Below are 25,782 nucleotides of genomic sequence, written 5' to 3'. Positions count from 1 at the left end.
CTTGGGGAAAGGTTCCCAGTTGTTTCCCCCTTATAATACAATTAATTAACTTAATGCGTTACTAACTTTACAGTGAATTCATGTAGGCTTACAGGCTACAACTGTTTGTCCTTTGACTACAAAAATGCGCCCATATTGTGTCAGAAGCTTTTGGGCACTTTTTTTTTTGGGCACATTTTTTGTGCCCATATTGTGTCAGAAGTAAGTGTTGATGTGTTTATTGGTAGGAACTGCAGAGGAATGACAGAGTGAGCTGCCACAGAGGAATCTGCAGAGGTCAAAGTCTGTCTGCGATCCAGGGGCTGTTTCTGCTGACTCCTGCTTTTCAATGGTGCTACTTACAGGCTCCTCAGACGGCAGAAAACACAGCTGAAAGGGAGGGGTAGAGGCTCCTTTCATTAACTCTCTATTCATATTGAATTTATTAATCTCATGCTGTTTCTTCAGCTTAAATAAAAGAAGCCGTGATACTGCCGCTTTTTCATCCATCTGCTCGTGGAGAGAGGGGAAGGGAGCGGGTACGAGAGGGAGAGAGGCGACATGATTTCTAACAGTGCTGAAACGGCAATAGACTGCAGAGAGAGGGAAAGTGTGTCAGATTATTTAGCGGCAGGGATGTTCAGTTGTAGTTGTGTGTCACTGGGAGAGGCAGCAGCCCTGCAGAACACCCCTCCCCGCGTCAGGTGCACAACAAAAGCATCTGTCATGTCTGCATTTGTGTACAGGGGAATGTTCCTGCTAATCTCGTGTGTGCTCAACAGTGTTTTCAAGTCTTGCCGCCCTGGCCTCTACTGTATACCACAGCAGCATCACACAAGCAGTCCTGGCTCCTAATGCTAAGTGATAGATCCAGGTGGAATCTGAAGACTTTTTTTTTTATTATTTGAGGAGCAAATCTGTGGAATTCTGCAGGACATGGTAAAATGTGTCAAAGAGAGCTGATCACACTGGACTCTAATTTGTAACTGTAAGCATGAGGGTCAATGAAATGATGCTCATCTTGTGTCCCTTCTATTCAATAGTTCACCATAAAATTAATATTTGCTCAAATTTTGTTACCCTCAGGCCATCCAAGATGTAGATAAGTTTGTATCTTCATCAGATCAGATTAGGAGAAATTTAGCATCACTTGCTGACCAATGGATCCTCTGCAGTGAATGGGTGCCGTCAGAACGAGAGTCCAAACAGCTGATAAAAACATCACAATAACTCACGAGTAACCCACACAACTCCAGTCCATCATCTGCATCCAGCTGCATGTTTGTTGAACAAATCCATCCTTAAGGTGTTTTCAGCAAATTTTCATTTCATACCCTTTAATTACAATTCAATGCAATACAATAAACAAATATAATTCACACATAACATTAATTGTATACACCTCTTCTATGACAAGCGTCTTTTTAATTTCTGAATTGAAATTCATTTTGAGATTTTTTAGGTGTACATAAAGTCAAAAATGTCTGTGTGATGCATTAGTCCTGCTATCATAATAAGAAAAAACAACAACATTATAAAGCAAAACAAAACAAAAAAATGTTTAGCATCTTTAGTATTATTTTGTAGAAAAATAATTTTAAACAAAACTGTAGGTTCTGTTTAGGTTGTAAATGTCATGCGACACTGCCGAAGTTTATATGAATGACTAATTCATGATATTAGCATGCGTTTTTTAAAAAGTTTAAAAAAGAAGTGTCTTATGGTTACCAAGGCTGCATCTAATTAATAAAAACATACAGTGAAAACACCAGTATTTGATGCTCAAGAAATATTATCATTATCAGTGTTGCAGTGCTGCTTAATTTTGTGTGTGTAAACCGTGCTACTTCTTTTCAAGAAAATACTGAATAAAAGCATTAATTGTTTTTTAAAAAATCTTATTGACTCCAAAATTTTTAATAGTATTATACACACGCACACACACACACACACACACACACACACACACACACACACACACATAGTTTAAGGTATATGCTCACATGTTTTCAAAGTGTAAGAAAAGTATGTTGCTTTTTATATGATTTTTCATATTTTTATAGTAGACAAATACTGAATGAAAAAACAAGGAGCTGAAAATGTGTAGAAAGTTTTGTTGGTGTTCCGATAGTGATAGACCAAATAGTGACCAGTTTTCCTCCTGCTAACAACCTGCTGAAAACTCCCAGTGTGAGTCAGTGAGATTTTGCTATACATTTTTTTCTTAGAGCAACAAAAGGGAAGGCTTTCCCAGAGTTCAGCTGAAAAGGTATTGACTGACACAATCTTACACGGTTCAGGGGAGGTTTATGGTCGGAGGCAGCTTCTGTCTGTGGTCAGCAGGTCCTCTCTGCAAACAGAAACAGCACTGGGCATTTTCAGAGATGAGAGGGGCAGAGATGCTTGTTCAACCCTCCAGTGTTTCTAAACAAGGACATCCAGCAGGGAGAACTCAGCCAGGGCCACAATTACCCCCTAAATGACCCATTCAGTGGTTTGGAGCTCTTACCAAAATAACCGTGAACCCTTACTGTGTACTCTGGTTCAGCATGAAGAGCTAACTGGGTATTAGGCTGATTGTAGTGCTGAGAAGAGCAGAGAGGTCCTCACAGACCCCTCGTACTGGGTGTCTCCGGTGACTGATCCACACCTGTGATGATGGGAAAGAGAGCAGCTGAGATCTGGAACCGAGAACCTTCATGAGAAATAAGAACTAATTTTGCTGAAGCATTTGACCAAGTTATTTAAATTAATTATTGTTAGACTTATTTCAAAGGTAAACTTATTTCAAGTGATTTTTGCACATGTACACTATCGAAAAGTTTGGAAAATTAATAGCTAAAAATAAGTTTGTACTGTTTTTGAAAGAAGTCTCCTATTCTCACCAAAGCTGCATTTATATAGTCAAAAATATTGTAAAAAATAAAGTAATAAAAGAGCAGTCATTACTCAGTGTCTTCAATGATCCTTCAGAAATCACTATAGTTTGCTGGTTTGATGCTCAAGAAACATTTAGTTTTACTGCCAATGTTGAAAACTCTTTTTGCTGCTTAATATTTTTGTGGAAACAGTGATACATTCAAAAGTTTGGAGTAAGTAAGATTTAAAATATATATATTCAATATATACTTCTATAAGGACGCATTAAATGAAAGTGGCAGTAAAGACATTTATATTGTTACATAAGATTTCGACTTCAAATAAATGCTTTTCTTTTGAACTTTCAACGTATTAAAAATCCTGTAAAAATGAATCACAGTTTAAAAAAAAAAAAAATGTAATCAGCAATGTTTTTAACACTGATAATGATTCTGAAGAATCATGAAGTAATTGCTGAAGACTGCATTAATGTCTGCTGAAATTAAAACACATTCAAAAAGAAAACAGTTGTTTTAAATTGTAATCATTTCACAATATTACAGATTTTACTATATTTTGATCAAATAAATAGCATTGATGAGTATTCTCATTGAAGAGACTTCTTTCTAAAACATTCAAAACTAATGATGCCAAACTTTTGATCAGAAATGTAATTCATGGTAATATTAAGTAATTTTAATGTTTTGTTTTGCATAAATTTGGTACTGTGTTGAGTTGCCATTTGACATCCATACTGTATGTGTTTGTGTGAAAGTGAATGCATATCTGCATATATTCTTGTGTGTGCACTGAAAGAAGCAGTCAGACTGCTCCTGTATTTACACGCATTACCCTTTTGAACCTCTGAAGCCCTCCTTGACTCCACTTTTGCTGAAAGGAACAGGAAGGATATCACCACTTAGCCTGTGTAAACAGCAGGTCTGCTGTTGAACGGTGGCCCTGCAACTCCTATTGACACACATTCCACTGACCATTGATGGGTCTGCTAGCGCGTGTCTTATGTGCACTTTGTGACAACGTGTGAAAGTGTGTGTGTGTGGATATTAGACAAACTTTAAAAGGAACATGTCAAGGAGGTGACGAATCAGCTTTGCAGGCAGGACAGTCTACAGATAAAATGCATCAGTCTACTTATTGATTGATTGATAAAAATTAAATGAAAATTGACATTAAAATAATAATAAATATATTATTGTTAAAAATTACAATAAAAACGAACATGAATAAATGAAAATAAATGAACAAAAAGAAATGAACATTTAAAATTTGATTGTCAATTTTTAAATAATTATATATGTTACAAAAAAGTTATGTAATGGACAAACAATGGGAATATGTGAATGTGTGAGGGAGAGATGTGCATGCCATTCTTTGACAGATCTATTGTATGTGTAGGCATGACCTTGTAAATCAATGCAGCCATCAATCTACTTAATTCTCTTTGGATCCATCCTTCACCTTCACATCAAAAGCCTTCATAATTTCATCTCTGACAAATATGCATTATCTAAAGTAAAAGTGCTTAATTTAGTGGACGCATTATTTGAATATTTTTACAAATCTATAGACCTAAAGTAATTTATTGTGAAGCACCAATGTGGCTAATAGGTTGTGTGCTCGTCAATGAAGTTTTCATTTTCTAAATGCACTTCAGCCAGACAAGGCCCACTACCATTAGAAAAGCATGCAGTGAATGAAGCTGGCATCTGATTATTACGTCCATGGGAATACATCTCACTTAAACTCTCGAGTGAAAGTAATCTCATTCAGCCAGCTGCGTGTCTAACTACGCCTATAACACTCTGTGTATTATCTATATTCCTGAAAAAAAAGTGTCTCTTGTCATGGAACCACATAAAAATGCAAGGACATGTTCAAGGAGATGCTCAGCTGTATTGTGCAGCTACCTCAACCTATTATGTTTGAAATAGTTTACATTGTGACTGAAATTAGTTACAAGTTTTCTAATAAATAAGTTTCTTATTGATGATTTTTACAAAGAGTTATCAACTATAAATACAAGTCAAGACCGTTTTGATTTCATGCGAACATTGCTTGTGTAAATAGTCACATAAATATATTGGGTAGCCTAATTTTAATATAAAAATAAAATAAAATTATATATATATATATATACATATATAGTCAAAAATGTATTCAGACACCTTCAACATTTCTCACATTGTCACAGTTTATTCGCTATAGTTTAGAAAATGGTAATAAAATATGACAAGAACTTAAACTGTCAGAACAAATTCAGCTTGATAATGTCAGATAACTTTGATAGAAAGGTATGTAATGAATTAGGTTGAATAGCTGTCAGCTGTTAAATTTAAGTACACAATTAGATGATAACAATTTAGGTCAACCAGTTACCAAGCACTGCGTAATTTTGTTACGTCTGTGGTGTAAAAAAGTTTGCATTAGCAATTAAAGAAAAAAACACTTAAGCAAAACATGGTCAGGTCAAAGTGTTTGGTCCCAATTTTTTTTATCAGTTTTACAGGTAGTCCACTGTATGTAGAAATTTTTGGGTATAATATGTTACAGTTTACTTTAATTTTGCAATCCTCACTTACATAAATGAACTAGGCCTATAGTGTACTGCACACACTAGTAAAAAATATCAAAGACTATATCTGGTGTCTGAATAATTTTTGGTTTGACTGTATATATATATATATTTAATATTTGAATATCTAAAATGAATGCATTATTACCACGTATCTGTCTAAATATATAATAAAATATAAATCGTTGTATATCCCAGAGTCCCACTGAACCACGAACGAAGGATTTTACTCTTTTTTTTTTTTACTATTATTAAAAAAAAAAAGGTTAAACAAAAGGGAAATATGCATGGGTTTTCCAATGAGTAAAACAAATGCTCAACATACATAGCCTGGGAATAATTTGGTATTAGATGGGTTAAATGACCACTAGATGGCGCAGGGTTATGGTGTGCCATTCGTAATTGTGTTTGCTCTGCGGCGCCCCTAGCGGCAGCGCCCGTCGCTCGCAGTGTTGTTACGCCCCTCATGACCGCCGAGCAGCCAATGGGCTCCGGGAGGCAGAGTTCTCCCTGTGGCCGCCATTAGAGAAAGGAATCCATGAATTCAAATGGAAACCAGCAGGAACACAGACCGAGTATACGCTTTTAAATGAAAATGAGCCATTTCATGTAGTTTCTCGTCACCTTTCGACGCTTCTAACGCGGAATGTTTTTCGTTTTTAAACCGCTTTCGGTGGGGATGGAGGTACAAGAGAGTCGTTTTTAAGCTAAAACCGATTTTAAGCCAAGGGGGAGGGGGGAAGAGTTGCCTCTTTTTGCTCTTCTTTTTTTCTATTTTCATAACACATTCCTCCTCTGTTTTTACATGTAATCTATTCCCTCACAGCCTCGTCGACGGTTTGAGGCCGTTCTTTTTTTATCTTCTAATTCGGGCTGAACGCGGGAGGCGCGAGCGATCGAATGGGGCTGTTGAATTCCATTCCCCCACCGATTGTTTAAAAATAATTCCGTTCACATTCGACTCGAATTCGGAGAAACGTTCTTTTTCTTTTTCCATGGGAAGCCCGATGATGGGATGTTCGAGCGCGCAGTGAAAGGATGAGTTCTTGTTTCGTACCGAACGGGGCCAGCTTGGAGGACTGCCATTCCAATCTATTCTATCTGGTAAGAGATTTAAAAACTAAAAGGAAAAAGCAGCCATTTTTAGCCGCGTAGCATGCTAACATCAGCCCCAGTGGAGAGAGAGAGAGCGAGCAGGACCAGGGCCCAGGGTATGTGTGTGATTCAAACACATGCTGCTTGTTTATTTACTTCTTTGTAAGCTTTTCTAAAGAGATTACATGTTTGTAGTGTTTTGCAGCAGATGGCTTAACGCAAACCGGCTGTGTGTTTTGATTTGATGTGTTTGTAAATTGCACGTCACGGAGCGTGTTAGCAGAATGAAAGTTCAAGTTTCTTTTTACCAGCACTTTGTGCAAGTACAAGTTAACGTTACTCCGCTCATTTGGAAAAAACATGTTATTTTAGGAGTTGTGTAAAACAAAGCGTTTTAGGCTTCCGTTCAAACTCCATGTTCTTATGTTCGGGGTGTTTACATAAATGTCTACACGCTTCTCTGCAGGCTTATTTGGGGTCATTCCCCGAAAAGGTGCATTTCGTGTCTCTCTAATGTGTCTCAAATGAAAAACGTTTCTTTAAACATATTTTAAAAACAGAAACACAAATCTTTTCCTGGGGACGGCCTGTGTTTTCAACTTCTTGCTTTATTGTTAAATACGTATTATTTATTTAAATGGAGTTTTATACCTATTATTTATTATATATAATAATAATAATAAAATAAAATCGTGGACACAACGTCTTTTTAATAAAATACTGTCAACAAGTTGTATCCCATTCCCATGCTTAACTGTTTCCATCTTAACTTCACCTTGCAGTTCCATGATTCAGATTTTTTTAATTTGTCATAACGACATCATTCTTTAATGTAGTATTTCAGTAGCCATGATACCTTCATTTGTACACTAAGCAGCTAATTATTGGAAACTGGATATTTGTAGAAATATCGGCATTAAATTCCCCTTTACAATAATAAACATTTTGCAGTGTCATGACCTTGAGCCAAACTCTAGAAAAAGCTAAATTAACCTGAAAAACTTTTTTGCATTAAAGGCAAAACTATATTCCACATTTTTTTACATTGAGGTGACACAATACAATCTATCAACACTTAAAAAGGATGCTTAAAATCTTACAGAAATTACACTTTTTATGGAATCACCCTTTTACCTGATAGTTTTGACAGCTTTGATGCATTTGCATTAATCGTGTGAGCCACGCATCAGTTGTTTGGCTTAAAATAACCAGTGCTGGGTTTGGGGTTTACCTCATGTGTGCAATAAGAGACATGGGGTTTGAAATAGATAGGGCATTCCTGGAGCCTGCAGGTTGTTTACAGTACTTTTCTGCTCCCTAACACACACGCACTTTTACACACATGCTGGCGTCCCATTGACTTCTATTGTTCTTAGATTAAGCTAATTATAATTCCTATGGACCAGCTCTGCATTTTTAGATTTGAAAACAGACGTTATTTGTTCGGTGTATGCATGTTTTGCTATATATGACATTTTCAGAAACGTGCCCTTCACAACAAAACAAGTACACAGACACACAAACAGTGTCAAGGCCTTGTGGTGAATTATATAACTTCAGTTTATCAAACATCCAGTTTAATGCCTGCTCTGTTTTATTACTGCCAAAGCTGTAATCTCTGATATTGTCTGAAGATGGATGGCTCCACTGAGAGCTTGTTTGCACACTTTGTTTGAATGTATTGCTTGATGATTTGAATATGAATAGTTGCAGTTTTCCAGAAACTCGTTTGCGCGCTTAGTCTCGGAAGAGGCTTTTTTAGGGCCCGAGCACCGATGGTGTGAGGACCCTATTGGAATTGCTCTGTTTCTTATTATTATTAGTAGGGCTGGGCGATAAATCGATAACGATAATTATCGCGCTATATGAAGAGTTCGATAAATGTTTGATATAATGTTTATGCGGTAAAGGCGGAACGAAAGAGCACTAGTCATTTGAAGAGCGCCACTCGGAGTGTTTATCCGCTCGGATCAAAGTTCCAACAGCGACGCGGCGCGAGCTTCACTACAGTAGATGATGAATCTCGATCACGCGACATTAAGAACATTAAAAATATTTAAAATAAATATACATAGCACTCACATGCTCCTCGGATGCTCTCATTTCCCAAGTTGTGCTTGCCTTACTCTAAAGCTAATAAATGTATTTCATGATCTGGGTCATTATTTAATACAAAACAATATTTAATACAAAACCACACATAATGTTTCTACTGTATCTCTGTCAATCACTCTGATATTTAGTTAAAATGAGTGAATTGATTGAGTGCTGTCTGTCACTGTCTTTAATCAGTTCTGTGAATGATGAGCTGTGTCTCATTTAGAAGGCTGCGTCCTCCGGAGGTCGCATTCGAAGGCTGCATACGTCATCGAGGCTGTCTCATTTCAGAAAAGCAAGTAGGACACTCCGAATGCGACCTTCGAATGCGACCTTCTTTCACAGGAATTCGGAGGATGCATGAGGTGTATCCTTCGCTGCTACAGATAACCCACAATTCTTTGCGTCGCCGTGAACAACCGTTGTTAATATGAAAAATGCCGGCGCCGGCAGATGTAACGTACACACAAGCGCAGATGTGGTGTTTACAACTTACCTTAATTCGCCTCGGTAAAAACGGATAAACTTTGTTTTAAATATCTTCCTCCTTTTTTTCTCTAATAGATGTCTGCTGTACGTACGCTGCAGTTCCTCAACATTGAACAAAATAAAACAAGTAAAAGCATTTTTTTTTTTCAAATTACTTTCCAAATTTAGAAATAATTTTCCTTTAAGTAGTGTGAGAGCACAACGATGCTCTAAATGTGTTGGCATAGCAACGTGATACTTCCGGCTTCCTTTTCCGCCCGTCCTACGAAGGCCGTCTCGTTTAATTCTTGGTTGAGGACACTTCGAACATGCATCCTACAGAGGATGCGACCTCTAGAGGATTCGACCTCCGGAGGGTGCAGCCTTCTAAATGAGACACAGCTACTGTATGGTATGCCACATGCACTGTAATATGTTTTATATGAAATATAAAATTTTCAAATTAAAATAGCAACATGGTCGTTTTATAAAGTATGTGTTCATGTCTTTTAAGGGCTAGATTTTCGCTGGAGGAAACGGCTGTGGTGTGATGAGGGGTGAACGCAGCGAAAACTTTACAGTAGATGGGAAACCGATTGCTCCCTCGTGACCTTTTGTAAACTGTATTTATGACAAAGAACTGCACAGATACATATATTATAACAATCTATCGATAAACACACACGTTGTGTCCTCTGTTTCTGTTTGAGTCCGTTCGTGCTGTGCCGCCGCGGTCTGCGGATTGAAGAGCGCGCTGAAAGACGGGGAGGAGACGAAGTCTGCAGCCATTTTCAAATGAAATTTAAAGGGGACTGACACTGAAGCGATCACGAATTTGTGTACTGTTTATGGAGCTAATCGCTATAGCCCCGCTAAAAATGGCCTAGCGATGCCCATGCTTCTTACGTCCATTTCGGAGAACCAGGACAAATATTTAAATCGATCGCTCTGGCATTTAAGTGGCACCGAAATCTGCGTTCTGATTCGGTTCTAGTACATACCGGTTACATAGGTACCCAACCCTAATTAGGGATGCACCGAATGTTCGGCAACCGAAATTATTCAGCCAAAAATCTTTCGGTGTTCGACCGAATAAGCGAAAAGACCGAATAAATTTTACCGAACAATGACGTGGCGCGATCAAATAGCAACCAGCGTGGAGTAGGCATGGGCCGATTATCAGTTTCAAGGTATACTGCGATTCTGAAATTAATAATATTATCCGTTATACCGTTCCTGCGGTATGCGTGGTTTTTCTTGTCTCCTCAAAGACTGAAAGTGTTGGAATCCCTCAGGTTGAGTGCAGTGTAGAGAACCTAACACGACCCTCCTCCTCCTGTTAGTGCGAGCGAGCGAGCGGTCAGTCACGTGTGTGTAGGATGGCCGAACTTAAGGAGCTGCCGCTGGGCGAGATCGGCATCCGGACAGTTTTTGTCTTATTGCAAGCAACTCGTCTCTGTTCTGGACTTGCACAAACTGCGTTGCAATGCAAACATTTTCCAAAATGTAATTTATGTGAAAATATGAAGTCTGTAAACGCCGATTAACACAGACCAGAGACGCTGAAGACGAACGCACAGAGAAAAATACTGTAGCAGGCAGATCACTCACTGTTCATGATGCACAAACTATTGGAAGAAAATCCTCAATATTGATTTGAGGGTTTATATGAATGTGTTTCTGAGGGGAACTGACTGTCTTCAGAAAAGTTTACGTGGTATTTTCTTTTCATCTCGTCTCTGTATAGTTCATATTAAAGCAGTGTTTCGTTCAGTGCAGTGCTGCTTTGTTTTCAGCGGTAACCAAGGAAACGCTGCATCTGGTGTTCCAGAAGCGCCTCCTGCTGTCAGAGAGTGAATCTGCATCTGATTCAGAGCATCTGCAGTTTGTTTCGTTCAGGCATGTAGTAGGGCTGTGCGATTTGGGGGAAAATATCAAATTGCGATTTTTTTGACAGATATTGCGATTTGATTTGTGATTTTAAATTTGCAAAGTCAAGCTTCAGCTCAATATTGCCAATAATGTGCAGCACAGTATGGGTATCATTGCCCTGCTTAAAAAAACAATAGAAACCGTCACAGAAATTCTTATAGTTTCCATTAAACCATTACAAAATTCCTTTTTGTTTTGGGCATTATTCCAATAGGACTTACTGTTGTTCTATTGGTTCCCATCTGCCAGATTATATCCCACCAATAGAATCCATCAAATAGACACCATTATAGTTTACATTAAAACCAATACAATTACCATTATAACCCTGAAATCCATTACATTTTTTATTGTGTTTTGGGAGGGGTTCTATTGTTTTGTTTTTTTCAGCAGGCAAGATTATAATGGTATAACTACTTTTACAGAATTAACTTAATTACTGAATTTCACAGAAAATATTTGTATATTTTTTATAAATAAAAAACAGTATTTCTTAAGTCAATCATTAAAGTATTACATATGTTACATAGGCTGGTTTATTCATTTTAAGTATTTGGGATTTTAAGAGCAAGTGGAAAATGTGCTGAATGTTTCATTTCATCCAAGTGAAATTAGCAAGCAGTTAGACTGAATTTACTTTCATTTTTAACGCGGAGCCAGGCACGAGTCGACACAGGTTGCGCGTGCGTCAAGCCTCATCCATACTGCCAGATATGCTCGTGAAGACTTGCAGTGCGGAGCCGGGTGAGAGAGGCTGCGTGAGTGCGGCAAGCATGAACGGCTCGTCCGTGACGCAGGATTCGTGCCGCGTGGGGCAGAGAGGAGCGAGTATGAGAAGCATTCACAGACACAGGCTGTGTGTGCGCTCTTCTGAATTGGGAATAGCCAACATGCATTATAAACCTATTTCAAATTAATCTGTTGGGGAGATAAAATGTGTAAGATAACGTACACGTACTAACAAAAACATCTAAGAATGTATCTTTTATTCTCCAGTACTGAAATCAGAACCGATACGGGAGCTTTTAATATGCGCTGTGACGCAGCTCTTGGAAATTACCTTTTTTTGTTCATTGTCTGTCATTTCGAAGCTTAAATTGCATACGATTAGGAAATCGCAACGTCTCAAATCGCGATTTCGATTCGATTTCGATTAATTGCACAGCCCTAGCATGTAGTATAATTTCACAAAGCTAGTCAGAACATTGTTTTTGTTTCAAATTGGGTTATTATTAAATCAAATTGTTTATGAAATTATATAAATAAATGATATGTATATGAATTATATAACTAAAATTAAATAACTGTAATTACAGATTTAGGTTAAATAAAGATGTCAGTCTTTATTTTTCTTCTTTTTAGGAAACAAATCAAAGAAAATATAAACAAATTCTACTGTTCCTAATATTCTGTATGTTGCTCAAAAACAAAATATATTGTGTTCAGTGGAAAAAAAAATAAAAAAATTTTATCCAATCATTTAAAAAGAATTTTAGAGCTGTAACGACAATACCGTGATATTTTTGCTTAAGGTTATCATACCGTCAAAATCTCATACCGGCCCATGCCTAGCATAGAGTGAGGCGCAATGCAACAAACATATCAGCAGTGTGGAAGCATTTAAACTGTTCGAGAAAGACACAAAAATCATTACAAGCAGCGACAGAACGTTTAGTACTGCATCGCATGTCTTCGATGAGAAGAGGAAGGGCTGATTGTTGCTGGTTACTGTATGATGATTGAAATCGCGAAATGGCCTTAAACAATTAGTAAATAAACTGCAGAACGTCATGTTTTCTAATACACGCGAATTGCATGTAGCCTATTCTGACAGCGCTGCACAAACTCGTGGCGGATCTGCTTGTTAACCAGGGTTCAAAGTCCAAAGCACAAGGAAAATTACTCGTCAGTTGTTCAGTCACATTATTATTATTAATTTTTACAAGGCATGTGACAATGCAATACGTGCGACATATTCGTAAATTTATAAATCTGCTGTTGTCAATAAAAAGAAGCATTGAGGTCTTTCCGCCAAAATAGAAGTTGAGAAAAAGCAAGAACTCCATGAACATTCATAAATGTTAGTATTATAATTTTACTTTTGTCCTGCAAAAAAAAAAAAAGACAATAATAATGATAATAATTACAACATCTGTTAATACATTTACTATAACATTCACACATAGTGTTCAAATTGGGATCTGTAATATTTTCTAATGTTTTAAAAGAAGTTTCTACTCTTCTCAGCAAGGCTGCTTTTATTTGTACAGTAAAAAATACATGCCTGATTCAAGAAAGGGGTCTGATGGCCAATAAATATTATTTTACTAACTTTTTAATTTTAAGTTAAGTTGTGCTTTGTTGGTATAATGTCTGCTAGAATGTTAAAAAATGTTCAGTGTTAAATATTTTTTTTATTTTTTTGTAATAGATTTTTTTACAATTCAAGACAAAACAGTAAAAAGCACATTTTGGCTATTTAATTTATGCAATAGTGAAAAAAATTGGCAAAATACATGGGGAAAAGAAACTCGCAAACATGTATTCGACCTTCGGCCCAGTGTTTCATTTTGTTCGGCTTCGGCCAAGAATTTTAATTTCGGTGCATCCCTAGTAGACATGTGTTAAATGTATTGAAGGAGGAGTAATGGAATATAATTACAGTATTGTTTTGTGATTAATGGCGTTAATGCGTTTATACTAAATGTATTTAAACTACTGTTTTTCATACAGATACCTAGAAGCCATATTATATTTTTACCATGGTATTGAGGTGCTATATTTGTGGTTTTAACTGTGATTATCATGATCTAAATGTATGCTACTATGGAAGACCAATGGTTAAAAAAAACACCTCAAACAGTCAGAATAATTCAATTTCTTGCTACAGTTTTTACAGATATAACTGGTTCTGATAATGAACATGAGTCTACATCTGCATCCTAACTCAAGCTACTATCAAATGTGTATTTCTAAGATAATATTATTGTGTAGTATTAGTAGTATGTTATATTATTAATATTATCAGGCAACACAAACCTGTTTCTTGATTTGAAACAATATTACTCATTAGAACATGCAGAACTAAGAAATAATTTTCTTTTTAGATGCTTATTTTAAGGAAAAATGACTGGAAAAGTGTAAAGAATTCAAAAACCAAGTGTTTGCATGTTCTGACCATAAAGAATAGTTTAAAACCACAATTAATCGTCTGGTTTTTACAACTTTTACATTGTAGCAAAAATCTACCTTTAAACTATGAAAAAAAAAATATATATATATTGTGATAATTTTTTGGCTATATCGCCCAGCCCTAATTATTAGGGCCCGAGCACCAATGGTGTGAGGACCCTATTGGAATTGCTCCGTTTCTTCTTCCTGAGGGCCTAAACATGCTCAAAAACTCACAAAACTTTGCACATGCGTGCGTCAGAGGTGGTGAAAATTTACGACTGATATGGGTTTCAGAATTAGGTGTGGCAAAATGGCTCGATAGCGCCACCTATAAAATTTCAACAGCGTGTGCCTCGAGCTACGTTTCACGTACACGAACGAAACTCGGTAGACACATGTAACACACCAATACCTACAAAAAAGTCTCTTGGTACAAAATCCGAAACCCAATAAGAAGTCTGTTATTTTGAATTTCCTGTATGCTTTTTGTGCAGTTTTTGCCATTTTCAGGCCTCGTACTTTAACAAACTCCTCCTACAGTTTTAATTGGATCATCTTCAAATTTGCTGAGTGTTATCATAAGGCCTTTGTGATGCTAAATTGTGAAGATCTTGAGTTTTCGTCAAAGGGCTTAGAGTCTGCCTGGCCTGAACACATCTACATGTCAATATGCAGTTATAATTTACCGTGCCACCTGTTGACAACAGGAAATGTCATATTTTTTACAATAACTAAAGCATTAAATGGCCAATCTGACGTAACTATCTTGTTTGATACAAGTCCTGGCCTGAAGACATCTAAAGGCCAGTATTCAGATATATTCATAGCGCTACCTGTTGGCAAAAGGATATGTCATGCTTTACACTAACTTAAAAACGCAATGTTCAATCTGCACCAAACTTCACGTTTGATGAAAGTCCTGGACTGAAGACATCTACATGCCCAGGGCTCGAAATTAACTTTTTTTACTTGGTAGCACTGGTGCTCCCAACTTCAAAAAGTTAGGAGCACCACAACTACAAATGATATATTAACAGATTTTATCCTTATATTCTTAACTACCGCGAGAAAAAGAAAGGGCTGAAGAAGAGAGAAAACGAAAAGAACACTGACAGATTTCTTTTGTAAATAACCTAAAGTTAAACTCTTCTTTGCCGAGGGTTAGGATGGTGTATGTGGTGTAAAATTTTACGTTCAGCTCTGCGAGTTGCACCGAAAGACTGGCAGCTAGGGGTGTGCGATATTGACAAATTATATCTCGATATTTTCTGGGATTTGATCGATAACAATAATTTGACTGAGTGTTACTGTGCTGATATCTTAAGGACTACAGTGGACAGCTGACTCATAAAAATTTTAATATTCATATTCTGTGTGGTGGTCAGTTCACAGCAGTGACAGAAATGAATCTTTTCCAATAAGTTTAAATAGATTTTTACCTTTTATCGTCATTTTTACCTTAAAGCCATTTTTTCTAAAAGTGTGCATTATCATTTGAGTCAAATTCTTATGTTTAATCAGTCAATTATAATAAGACATTTGGACTGTTATCAAGCAAATGAAAGTATCAATCAACAAAATTAATCTTTGCAATGCAGAGGAAACACAGAAGCTGCATCTGAAATGGCATTTAGATGCATTTACACACTGATTAATGCAGGACATGAATGCATTTAGCCTGCAGTTACACATGCATAAATAATATTTTAATATTGTAAACATAAAACGTTGAATACTGATATTTGAAATATTTGAAACTTTAAATGAGAAATTAAAACCGCCAGCAGGTGTCAGCAAGTCACTGTTAATAAGTGAGTCATTGCGATTGAACCGAATCATTTAACGAATGATTCGTTCTGGAACGAAACACCCTCATGTTGCTCAGAGACGCAAAACAGCGCTGTGACTGTGCTTGGAATTATTTTTTTTGGCGAAATAGAGCAAAAAGAGGAAATATAGTGTCTAAAACGTAAGTCTCTTAATATTAACTTCTTTTTTTTATTGAACAGTTATAAAAATCAATATCACATTTGTAATCAGGCTGATTTTTGGAGGAAACGGCACTCTTCTTGTGATATTGATATTATATTAGGGATAGGCAACGTCGGAGTGCCGCCTTTTTTCAGGGTTGGAGCTAAACTCTGCAGGACATTTTGCGTACCCCTGAACGATATGAAATTATGTAAAGGCCCCATATCTTGAATTTTGTGATGCATTTGAATAGACTGAATCATGCCGTTAAAGAACGCACTCTAAATGCGCGCGCGCACTAATCTAACCTAATAGACTTCACGTCATGTGTGCACTCTCTGTAGGTGTGTTTTGTTTGGATTTGACTTTGCAGTATACTCGATAATGTCAAACCGCACATCATAAATAACAATTACGAAATGTGTAGATTCGGTGGCGACTGCTGTTACCTGCAAGTGGAGCCACTAGAAGTCTTTCAACCACTCTCTCCGAAAACTGTACGCCTTCTATTCGGCTGGTGGATCAACATTCACCACATGATCGCTATCACCAGCACCATTATTTGTAACTTTGGGTGGTTCACAAAATAAATCTGTCAGTGTTTCTTTTATTTTCTCTCTTGTTCAGCCCTTTACATTCCCCGCGGTAGTTAGCTCCCTGTCACCTGACAGCGGAAAGCAGTGACTGAGTGATTGACCGCTAATAAGTTTAATTGGTTATGTAGCCTAACGTTTCATAGAACGGCAGACAGGTCACCGTATCAACACTCAGAAGGCACATACTCTGAACGTTTTTAGAGAACTTAAAACAGGTCGCACGACAACAATTATATGCACTTGCACAAATGCTCCCAAATATATTTTGAGGTCGCACAGATTAAATTTCGGGAGCATATGCGACCAAAATGGTCGCAATTTCGAACATTGATGCCAATATTCCGTTATAGTCATAGTGCCACCAGCTGGCAGCAGGAAGTTTGGCACATATAAATGAGTGACATATTCCTCCTATATGTACCACTTTAAATGCATATTGCCCACCGTTCGCTGTTTTCCTAAAGCGTTCGGGTGGCGGTGAGTCCGGGTGCGAGGGCCCTTTCATCTCTGCTTGCAGCTTTACATTTTTTTTGTTATTTAGTTACAGGTGTGCCAACTTTTTTCCTCCTCACATTTGTTTCCCCCAATGTCAATTACTTTTATTTTTTGTGGGGTGTGTGAAATGTTCAGATAATAAAAGCCTCACTATATGAGCATACAGAACAGTCCATCTGCATATTTCTTTGTACATGTAAGCTCTTAAAGTGTTTGACCCTGTTTTGTTTTGCTTGGTGTAAATTTAGCACACCACTGTAAGGCTCAGCTCATGGGAAACTCTCACCTCAGCACACACATTTGCTGCCTCATAACACACGCTCATTTTTAAGTTTTAGTGCATAATACTAGCCAAGCAGGTGGAGTAAATATGATTTTGAAATTGAGCATGGAATTTTAATAAGCATCAGCCAACATCTTTTTAGCCAACAAGATTTTATTAAATGTTTGTTTATTCACTCTATTTATGTCTAGCATAGCGATTAAAAAATGCTAGAGGTGAGCTGTAATGTTGTCGGATGCACATTTTCATACTATAAGTTGCAGATAAATTGTGGCTTCCTGAGATTGAAATTTCATGTTTTGTTATACTAGTCAGGTTAGTGAGGTTGTTTTTAGGGATGCACCGATGTATCGGCCGCCGATATTTATCGGCCGATTTTTTATTATTTTAAAGCCATCGGCATTTACAGTATCTCACAGAAGTGAGTACACCCCTCACATTTTTGTAAATATTTTATTATATCTTTTCATGTGACAACACTGAAGAAATGACACTTTGCTACAATGTAAAGTAGTAGTGAGTGTGCCGCAGGGCAGTATTCCAACATGATAACGACCCCAAACACACTTCCAAGACGAGCACTGCCTTGCTGAAGAAGCTGACGTAAAGGTGATGGATTGGGCAAGCATGGGCATCCTCAAACGGAAGGTGGAGGACCGCAAGGTCTCTAACATCCACCAGCTCTGTGATGTCGTCATGGAGGAGTGGAAGAGGACTCCAGTGGCAACCTGTGAAGCTCTGGTGAACTCCATGCCCAAGAAAATAATGGTGGGCACAAAATATTGACACTTTGGACCCAATTTAGACATTTTCACTTAGGGGTGTACTCACTTTTGTGGCAAGCGGTTTAGACATTAATGGCTGTGTGTTGAATTATTTTTAGGGGACCGCAAATTTACACTGTTATACAAGCTGTACACTCTGTACTTTACATTGTAGGAAAGTGTCATTTCTTCAGTGTTGTCACATGAAAAGATATAATAAAATATTTACAAAAATGTGAGGGGTGTACTCACTTCTGTGAGATACTGTAGGAAATAGCATGAAAAGGGCCGATACCGATGGTTTATTAATTAACTGCATGGAGACAATGAGTTGCTTGTCTTTTGCATAATCCACCATTTTTCCTCTGGGCAAAATAATTAAATACTTGCCAAAATAAAATCTTTACAAATATAGTTTGTCAAATGGCATAGTAAGGCCTATGCAAACGGGACTCTGATGGATTCAACGAGTGTAATGCCCGCGCTCAGTTGTAAATTCATCACAGGTAACTCGCAATGGCAATGCACCGGCGTTAGAGTTTATCCGAGGATATGTCACGAACCGCCAAGCATTAGGCCTGCATTTAAGTGAAAATATGCAGCTTTTAGTTTGAGACCAGTGTAGAACACTGATTCACACAAGATCACATCACGCACCTGCAGCGTTTCTGTGAATGGAGAAAACAGAATAAAACTATATTGGCTACATAAAAAGGAATATATAGGCCTATAGACAAAATATATTTAACTTAAATCATTAACAGATTAACAAAACAAAAGAAAGCAGTTTTCTTTATTTTGCAAAAGCTTTACAGTTTTGAATTATGTTTTGCTTCTATCTGTATGACCAACCAACAACTGTAACCATGTAACTGTTGGGAAAACAATGCAGTGATCGCGTCGGTGCCTCACACGCACATACAACAAATTTTTGCTAATTTGACATCGCAGCCTGTTCATTATCAAAATAAAATGGTTAAAGAAACCTAAAAAGTTACACTGCTCAATTTAAATAGTCCGTAGTACAGTCTGTGCTATTCAGTGTGACCAGCGCACCTCACTGCTAATATAGCCTATAGCATCGATAATGCGAGTGAAGAACAAAGCCTATAGTTTAATAATAGGTTAGCATCCAGATACTTCGCGAATATGAAAACATTTGGATTCATGCAGAATGAGAGAGAGGTAGGCTTCAGTTTCATTTTTAAATTAATTAGTTTTGGCTTGACGCTTATATTTAACACAACTATAGAGGATTTGTTGTGGAGAGAAGGGAACTAAAATAGCCTAATTGTGTTTGTAATTGTTTTAATTTACCGGTATTTTAGCCTACATTATTTCTGAATGTAATAATAAAACGTGCAACCTACTAATTTAGGCAGTTTTTCCCCTCTCAAAAACGCTTAGGAGTAGCATTTTTTTATTCATGCTGAAACATTTTTAAATATCTTGAAAAAAAAATACTTTCATGTTTTTAATGCGTTTACAGTTTTTTCTTTTGTTTGATACATTTAGTCTTTGGTAAATTTAGAAAAGATGTTGCTGTATTGGCTATTACTAAGCGAGATCAAGACTCTCTTCATGAAGAGGACTCCAGTGGCAACCTGTGAAGCTCTGGTGAACTCCATGCCCAAGAAAATAATGGTGGGCACAAAATATTGACACTTTGGACCCAATTTAGACATTTTCACTTAGGGGTGTACTCACTTTTGTGGCAAGCGGTTTAGACATTAATGGCTGTGTGTTGAATTATTTTTAGGGGACCGCAAATTTACACTGTTATACAAGCTGTACACTCTGTACTTTACATTGTAGGAAAGTGTCATTTCTTCAGTGTTGTCACATGAAAAGATATAATAAAATATTTACAAAAATGTGAGGGGTGTACTCACTTCTGTGAGATACTGTAGGAAATAGCATGAAAAGGGCCGATACCGATGGTTTATTAATTAACTGCATGGAGACAATGAGTTGCTTGTCTTTTGCATAATCCACCATTTTTCCTCTGGGCAAAATAATTAAATACTTGCCAAAATAAAATCTTTACAAATATAGTTTGTCAAATGGCATAGTAAGGCCTATGCAAACGGGACTCTGATGGATTCAACGAGTGTAATGCCCGCGCTCAGTTGTAAATTCATCACAGGTAACTCGCAATGGCAATGCACCGGCGTATCCGAGGATCCGAGGATATGTCACGAACCGCCAAGCATTAGGCCTGCATTTAAGTGAAAATATGCAGCTTTTAGTTTGATAGAACACTGGAACACTGATTCACACAAGATCACATCACGCACCTGCAGCGTTTCTGTGAATGGAGAAAACAGAATAAAACTATATTGGCTACATAAAAAGGAATATATAGGCCTATAGACAAAATATATTTAACTTAAATCATTAACAGATTAACAAAACAAAAGAAAGCAGTTTTCTTTATTTTGCAAAAGCTTTACAGTTTTGAATTATGTTTTGCTTCTATCTGTATGACCAACCAACAACTGTAACCATGTAACTGTTGGGAAAACAATGCAGTGATCGCGTCGGTGCCTCACACGCACATACAACAAATTTTTGCTAATTTGACATCGCAGCCTGTTCATTATCAAAATAAAATGGTTAAAGAAACCTAAAAAGTTACACTGCTCAATTTAAATAGTCCGTAGTACAGTCTGTGCTATTCAGTGTGACCAGCGCACCTCACTGCTAATATAGCCTATAGCATCGATAATGCGAGTGAAGAACAAAGCCTATAGTTTAATAATAGGTTAGCATCCAGATACTTCGCGAATATGAAAACATTTGGATTCATGCAGAATGAGAGAGAGGTAGGCTTCAGTTTCATTTTTAAATTAATTAGTTTTGGCTTGACGCTTATATTTAACACAACTATAGAGGATTTGTTGTGGAGAGAAGGGAACTAAAATAGCCTAATTGTGTTTGTAATTGTTTTAATTTACCGGTATTTTAGCCTACATTATTTCTGAATGTAATAATAAAACGTGCAACCTACTAATTTAGGCAGTTTTTCCCCTCTCAAAAACGCTTAGGAGTAGCATTTTTTTATTCATGCTGAAACATTTTTAAATATCTTGAAAAAAAAAATACTTTCATGTTTTTAATGCGTTTACAGTTTTTTCTTTTGTTTGATACATTTAGTCTTTGGTAAATTTAGAAAAGATGTTGCTGTATTGGCTATTACTAAGCGAGATCAAGACTCTCTTCATGATTTTTTTTTTCTTTTTGAGTAAATTAAACACTGTACTTTTATTATTGTTGTTGTTGTTATTATTATTATTATTGGCAAAGAAAAAGTTTAAAAAAACAACATTATTAACCGGTATGTTTTCTACTCAAACCGGTTTCACAGAGGATACCGTTTCTGCTCCAAGTGAACCAATCTTTTTTTTTCTTCTCGTTTTTAAGGCCTGCTTTTATGCAATTGATCAGTATTGGAATCGGCCAATAGTTGTTTGTTAAAGGGGTCATATGATGTTGCTAAAAAGAACATTATTTTGTGTATTTGGTGTAATGAAACGTGTTTATGGTAAACGTGTTTTTTTTAGGTAAAAAACACATTATTTTCCACATACTGTACGTTATTGTTTCTCCTCTATGCCCCGCCTTTCTGAAACGCGTTGATTTTTACAAAGCTCATCGGTCTGAAAAAGCGAGGTGTGCTGTGATTGGCCAGCTATCCAGTGCGTTGTGATTGGCCGAATTCCTCAAGCGTGTGACGGAAATGATACGTCCCTTACCATATTGTGATGCCTGCGGCAACCACATGTGACGACCCCGGGCTGGACTCCGCTTCGTCCACGGTGAAAGCCGATCCAGTGATCCACAGCGCAAAGTTTAAGTATTTTCTCAGCGACGAGCACGGATCAGCTCCAGGCATGATGAAGCGATATCGTCCTCTTTTGGAACTCCAAACAAAGTAGTTTTGCTTTCACAACGACGCACACAGCGCCTTCCTTTGCATGAACATTTGGGCGGCGTTATGCAAATCTTCCCAGATAGTGACGTAGGTATGTGGGGGCGTGTTAGAATGAGCCGTTTTAGGTAGGTGTGGCTGACTCTTAACTTTTATAAAGAATATCTCTTTGGATTTGAGACTTTAGTCTTTGCAACTTTACAGATCTTTATGCACCAAGAGCTTGTAACACTCCAAAGAGAAAGAAAAAATTTTAATCGCATCATATGACCCCTTTAAAATCGGTATCGGTATCAGCCAAAAAAAATCCTACCGGTGCATTCCTAGTCGTTTTGCTTGTGAAAATCTTTTGAAGATGAAATCTTTCAGTTAAATGGATTGAAAACAGTCACAGTTTTTATCTTGAGTGCATGTTAAGCTATTTTCCTGTCATTGAACGGTCTCCAGGGGCTATTGGTCTTCGAGCGCTGATTGACTTTTTTTGAGTGGCTGAAGCAATGCGAGACAGATGCTATTGATAAGCATCTCTCGGGAGTGAGAGCAACAGAGAAAGCATCCAATAGTTTCGGGCCATGAGATGGAGTGCATCTCAAGGAGGTTGTTGGTGTCACTTCACCTGTAGCTCAGCTGTTTGCTTTGATTCTCATGAGAAGCATCTGCTGTCATTCCTGGCAGCGCTCTGAAGATTTGTAAAACTTTTGTGTAAAAGGGAGAGGAAGGAGAGATGTTGTGACGAAGGAGGAAGTTATGTGGAAGGCCATGACCCAACAAAACACTCAAGTTTAAGTAAAAAGTCAAAGGAGCCAGATTCTTTAAGCCGAACATGACTTCTGCCCTTAAAACACACACTCTTTCCGTTGATGTTTTTGCATATTGTGGTTGTTTCTAATTTTAGACCATATTGAATGCCATCAAAAAAAAATCTCTTTTTGGAAAACAAGAATGTTGTGCTGGAAAAGTTGGGTACTTCATGAGGCCGTTTACTTTCCTCTTACTTTTCTGCCAATTTTGTCTTTATGCCTTCAAGGCTATTCTGACTTTTTCCCCCCTCGTCAGCTGTCAACGGTCTAAGCTTCGACCGCTAGATTTTTCCCATTTTTAGTTTCACTAACAAGTGTATAACAGCTTTTGCTGCTGTAGTTTTTTTTTCTGTGCATCCTCTGCTGATGTTCTCTTTGCATATTTTGCAGGTGTTTGATCTGCACTCCTAAGTCAGATGGAAATATTTTTCAACAGCTGCAACAAGTTTCACTTTGCAACAAATGAACATTATTGTGAACATGACTGTAAACGACTGTCTTTTTCCATCTCTGGTTTTAACTGGCAGTGCATATGAGAAAAACACAGTTTTTAAGCTTGCCATTAGTCAGGGTTTATAGATTATAACAATTAATGGTTGTTTTTGTCCTGATCTCTTTATAAATGCAGCCGTCCAGTTTATGAAAGCTGAGGTCTGCATGAACTGTCCTGCCAAGTCAATTACGGATGTGCATCACATCACATTGTTTTATTTGTTCATTTGCGCTCCTAAAGTGGTTATTTTTATTCCCTTCAGTATTTTTTATATTCCCATTTTCCTTGTTTTTTGCGTTTATTTCAAGTCTTTCGTTCCTATGCTTCACTCATTGTTTTTCTGATCTCTCCTGTCTGTTTCGGTCTGAGTATGACTGATCTTACAGCGGATCATTAAGGCAGGATTAACTCCTGGGCTGGGGTCCATTAAGTATTTCATAGCTCGAGTGCTGCTGTTCCAGGGTCTGTTCCATCACATCTGTGCCGTTTATCTTTGGTCTTAAAACCAGATAATAGATCAGCACTAACACTTTTAGGTGCTGCCGAATATGTCTTTTCGCAGTTGGTGAGCGAACTGCCTTACTGACAATCTAATGCAATCTCTCTTTCTCACAGGCTGATTTGACAGGGATAAAATGGAAGAGGTACGTGTGGCAAGGTCCGACCTCGGCGCCCATCCTGTTCCCGGTCACTGAGGAGGACCCCATCCTCTGCAGCTTCAGCCGTTGTCTGAAGGCGGATGTGCTGAGCGTGTGGAGGCGGAGCCAGAGGCAGGGACGTCGGGAGCTCTGGCTCTTTTGGTGGGGCGATGATCCCAACTTCTCTGAGCTCATCCACCACGAACTGACAGGTAAGCTTTTGAGCGCAACTCTGAGTTTGTTCCAAAACCTAGTGAGCTGCCCACCTAGATAGCATCTTTGAGCATTGTCAATGTGAAAAGTACTGGTGCTTTTGTATCAAGTCGATATACACATAAAAAAGATGGGGCGATATGCTATCATGGCACACTAGGGCTGTCAAAATGACTGAAAAACTAAATTCGAATTTTCCACTTAAATATGATCAAAATTCGAATTATATTCGAAGTTAAAAGGCTTAAACATGCTGCTATCTTTTGCGAGACGCTAGTGCAACGCTGATAGATGCCCCGCTAGTAAATGTGATAAATATGCGTTCTGTGTGAACAGCTTGGTTTCAGTTTAGCCATAAACAACATCTTCGCCACACTGATGCTCTTGTTTTCCGCAATATATTGAATGAACAACGTAGCAGCGCCGCATCTAGTGGGTTCAACTGGATAGGCTAACAAAAGTAGGGATGCACCGGTTGACCGGCCATAAATCGGAACCGGACGGTTTTTTGTATTTTTTTCGTCCGATTTTTCCGGAAGCGTGCACCGAGGCACCAGCAGAAAAAATACCACGCAGAGCAAGCTCACTGTTGGCGATGCACGATGGAAATGCAGAGCTACCTGTCTGAGGCACAGATACCAAGAAGCGACCAGCCGTTGGTGTACTGGCGCACAAATAAGAGCCGCTTTCCTGCACTCGCTGAAGTTGCGCGAGTGTAACTACCTGTCCGCGCCCTGCACAAGCGTAGACAGTGAACGTTTGTTCAGCTCAGCTTCTCACGTGTTGGATGAGAAACGAAACAGACTAACTTGTGACAAAGCTGAAATGCTTCTTTTTGTAAAGAAGAACTCGCATGCACTTTTGAAAAGCCAGAAGTAAACGTCAGTTCTGTAGGCTATAGGATTAATATTTTTTATTTTACCTTAAAATTACATTGACTTAATGTGATTTAAAAAGCACCTGCCGTAGTTAACATTTTGGAATAATTTATTTATATAGCCTACTTTGGTTTTATTTAGTTTCACTGGTAAAGATCTTTTTTTCTTTACACCAAATTTAGAAACGAAAACAAATGCTGAATGCTGATTAAGTAACATCTTTGTTTGGAGTGTTGAATGTGTTTGGATTGTGGAACTATGCAGTTGTTGCCTTTAAAATTACATGGTTACAGTTAATGTTTTCATTTAAGGCCAGTTTATAGTTTCAACCCAATTTAAAAACAAAAGCTAAATGCTTTTGTCAGTAGGCCTACCTATGTTTGTATTGAATGTAGCCTACTTACTGCGCAGTTACTGCTGTTAATTTCAGATAGTTACAGTTGTTTTCAATAGTCAAAACCCAGTTTAGCCTGTTAAATACCAAATAAACATCTTGTTTGTGTGTACTTTTATTCTTTCTTGT

At 37.6% G+C, this 25,782-nt stretch overlaps 1 protein-coding gene across 1 annotated transcript in view; it reads left to right on the top strand.

Annotated features, from left to right (window-relative positions):
- The first annotated feature begins 5,936 nt into the window (after positions 1 to 5,936).
- The window catches only part of LOC107548827 (mediator of RNA polymerase II transcription subunit 13-like), a 98,422-nt gene continuing 78,576 nt past the window's right edge, over positions 5,937 to 25,782 (top strand). Inside the window, exons 1-2 of the mRNA XM_016229649.1 lie at positions 5,937 to 6,535; positions 24,146 to 24,380. Of these exons, the coding sequence (XP_016085135.1) occupies positions 6,470 to 6,535; positions 24,146 to 24,380 (301 nt within the window). The 5' untranslated portion in view covers positions 5,937 to 6,469. The remainder of the gene's footprint in view (positions 6,536 to 24,145; positions 24,381 to 25,782) is intronic.

The sequence above is a fragment of the Sinocyclocheilus grahami genome, unplaced genomic scaffold (assembly GCF_001515645.1).
Source record: "Sinocyclocheilus grahami isolate Dianchi unplaced genomic scaffold, SAMN03320097.WGS_v1.1 scaffold356.1, whole genome shotgun sequence".
NCBI classification, from domain to species: domain Eukaryota; kingdom Metazoa; phylum Chordata; class Actinopteri; order Cypriniformes; family Cyprinidae; genus Sinocyclocheilus; species Sinocyclocheilus grahami.
Note: the sequence above shows the minus strand (reverse complement) of the source record. Positions and strands in the feature narration are given on the sequence as shown.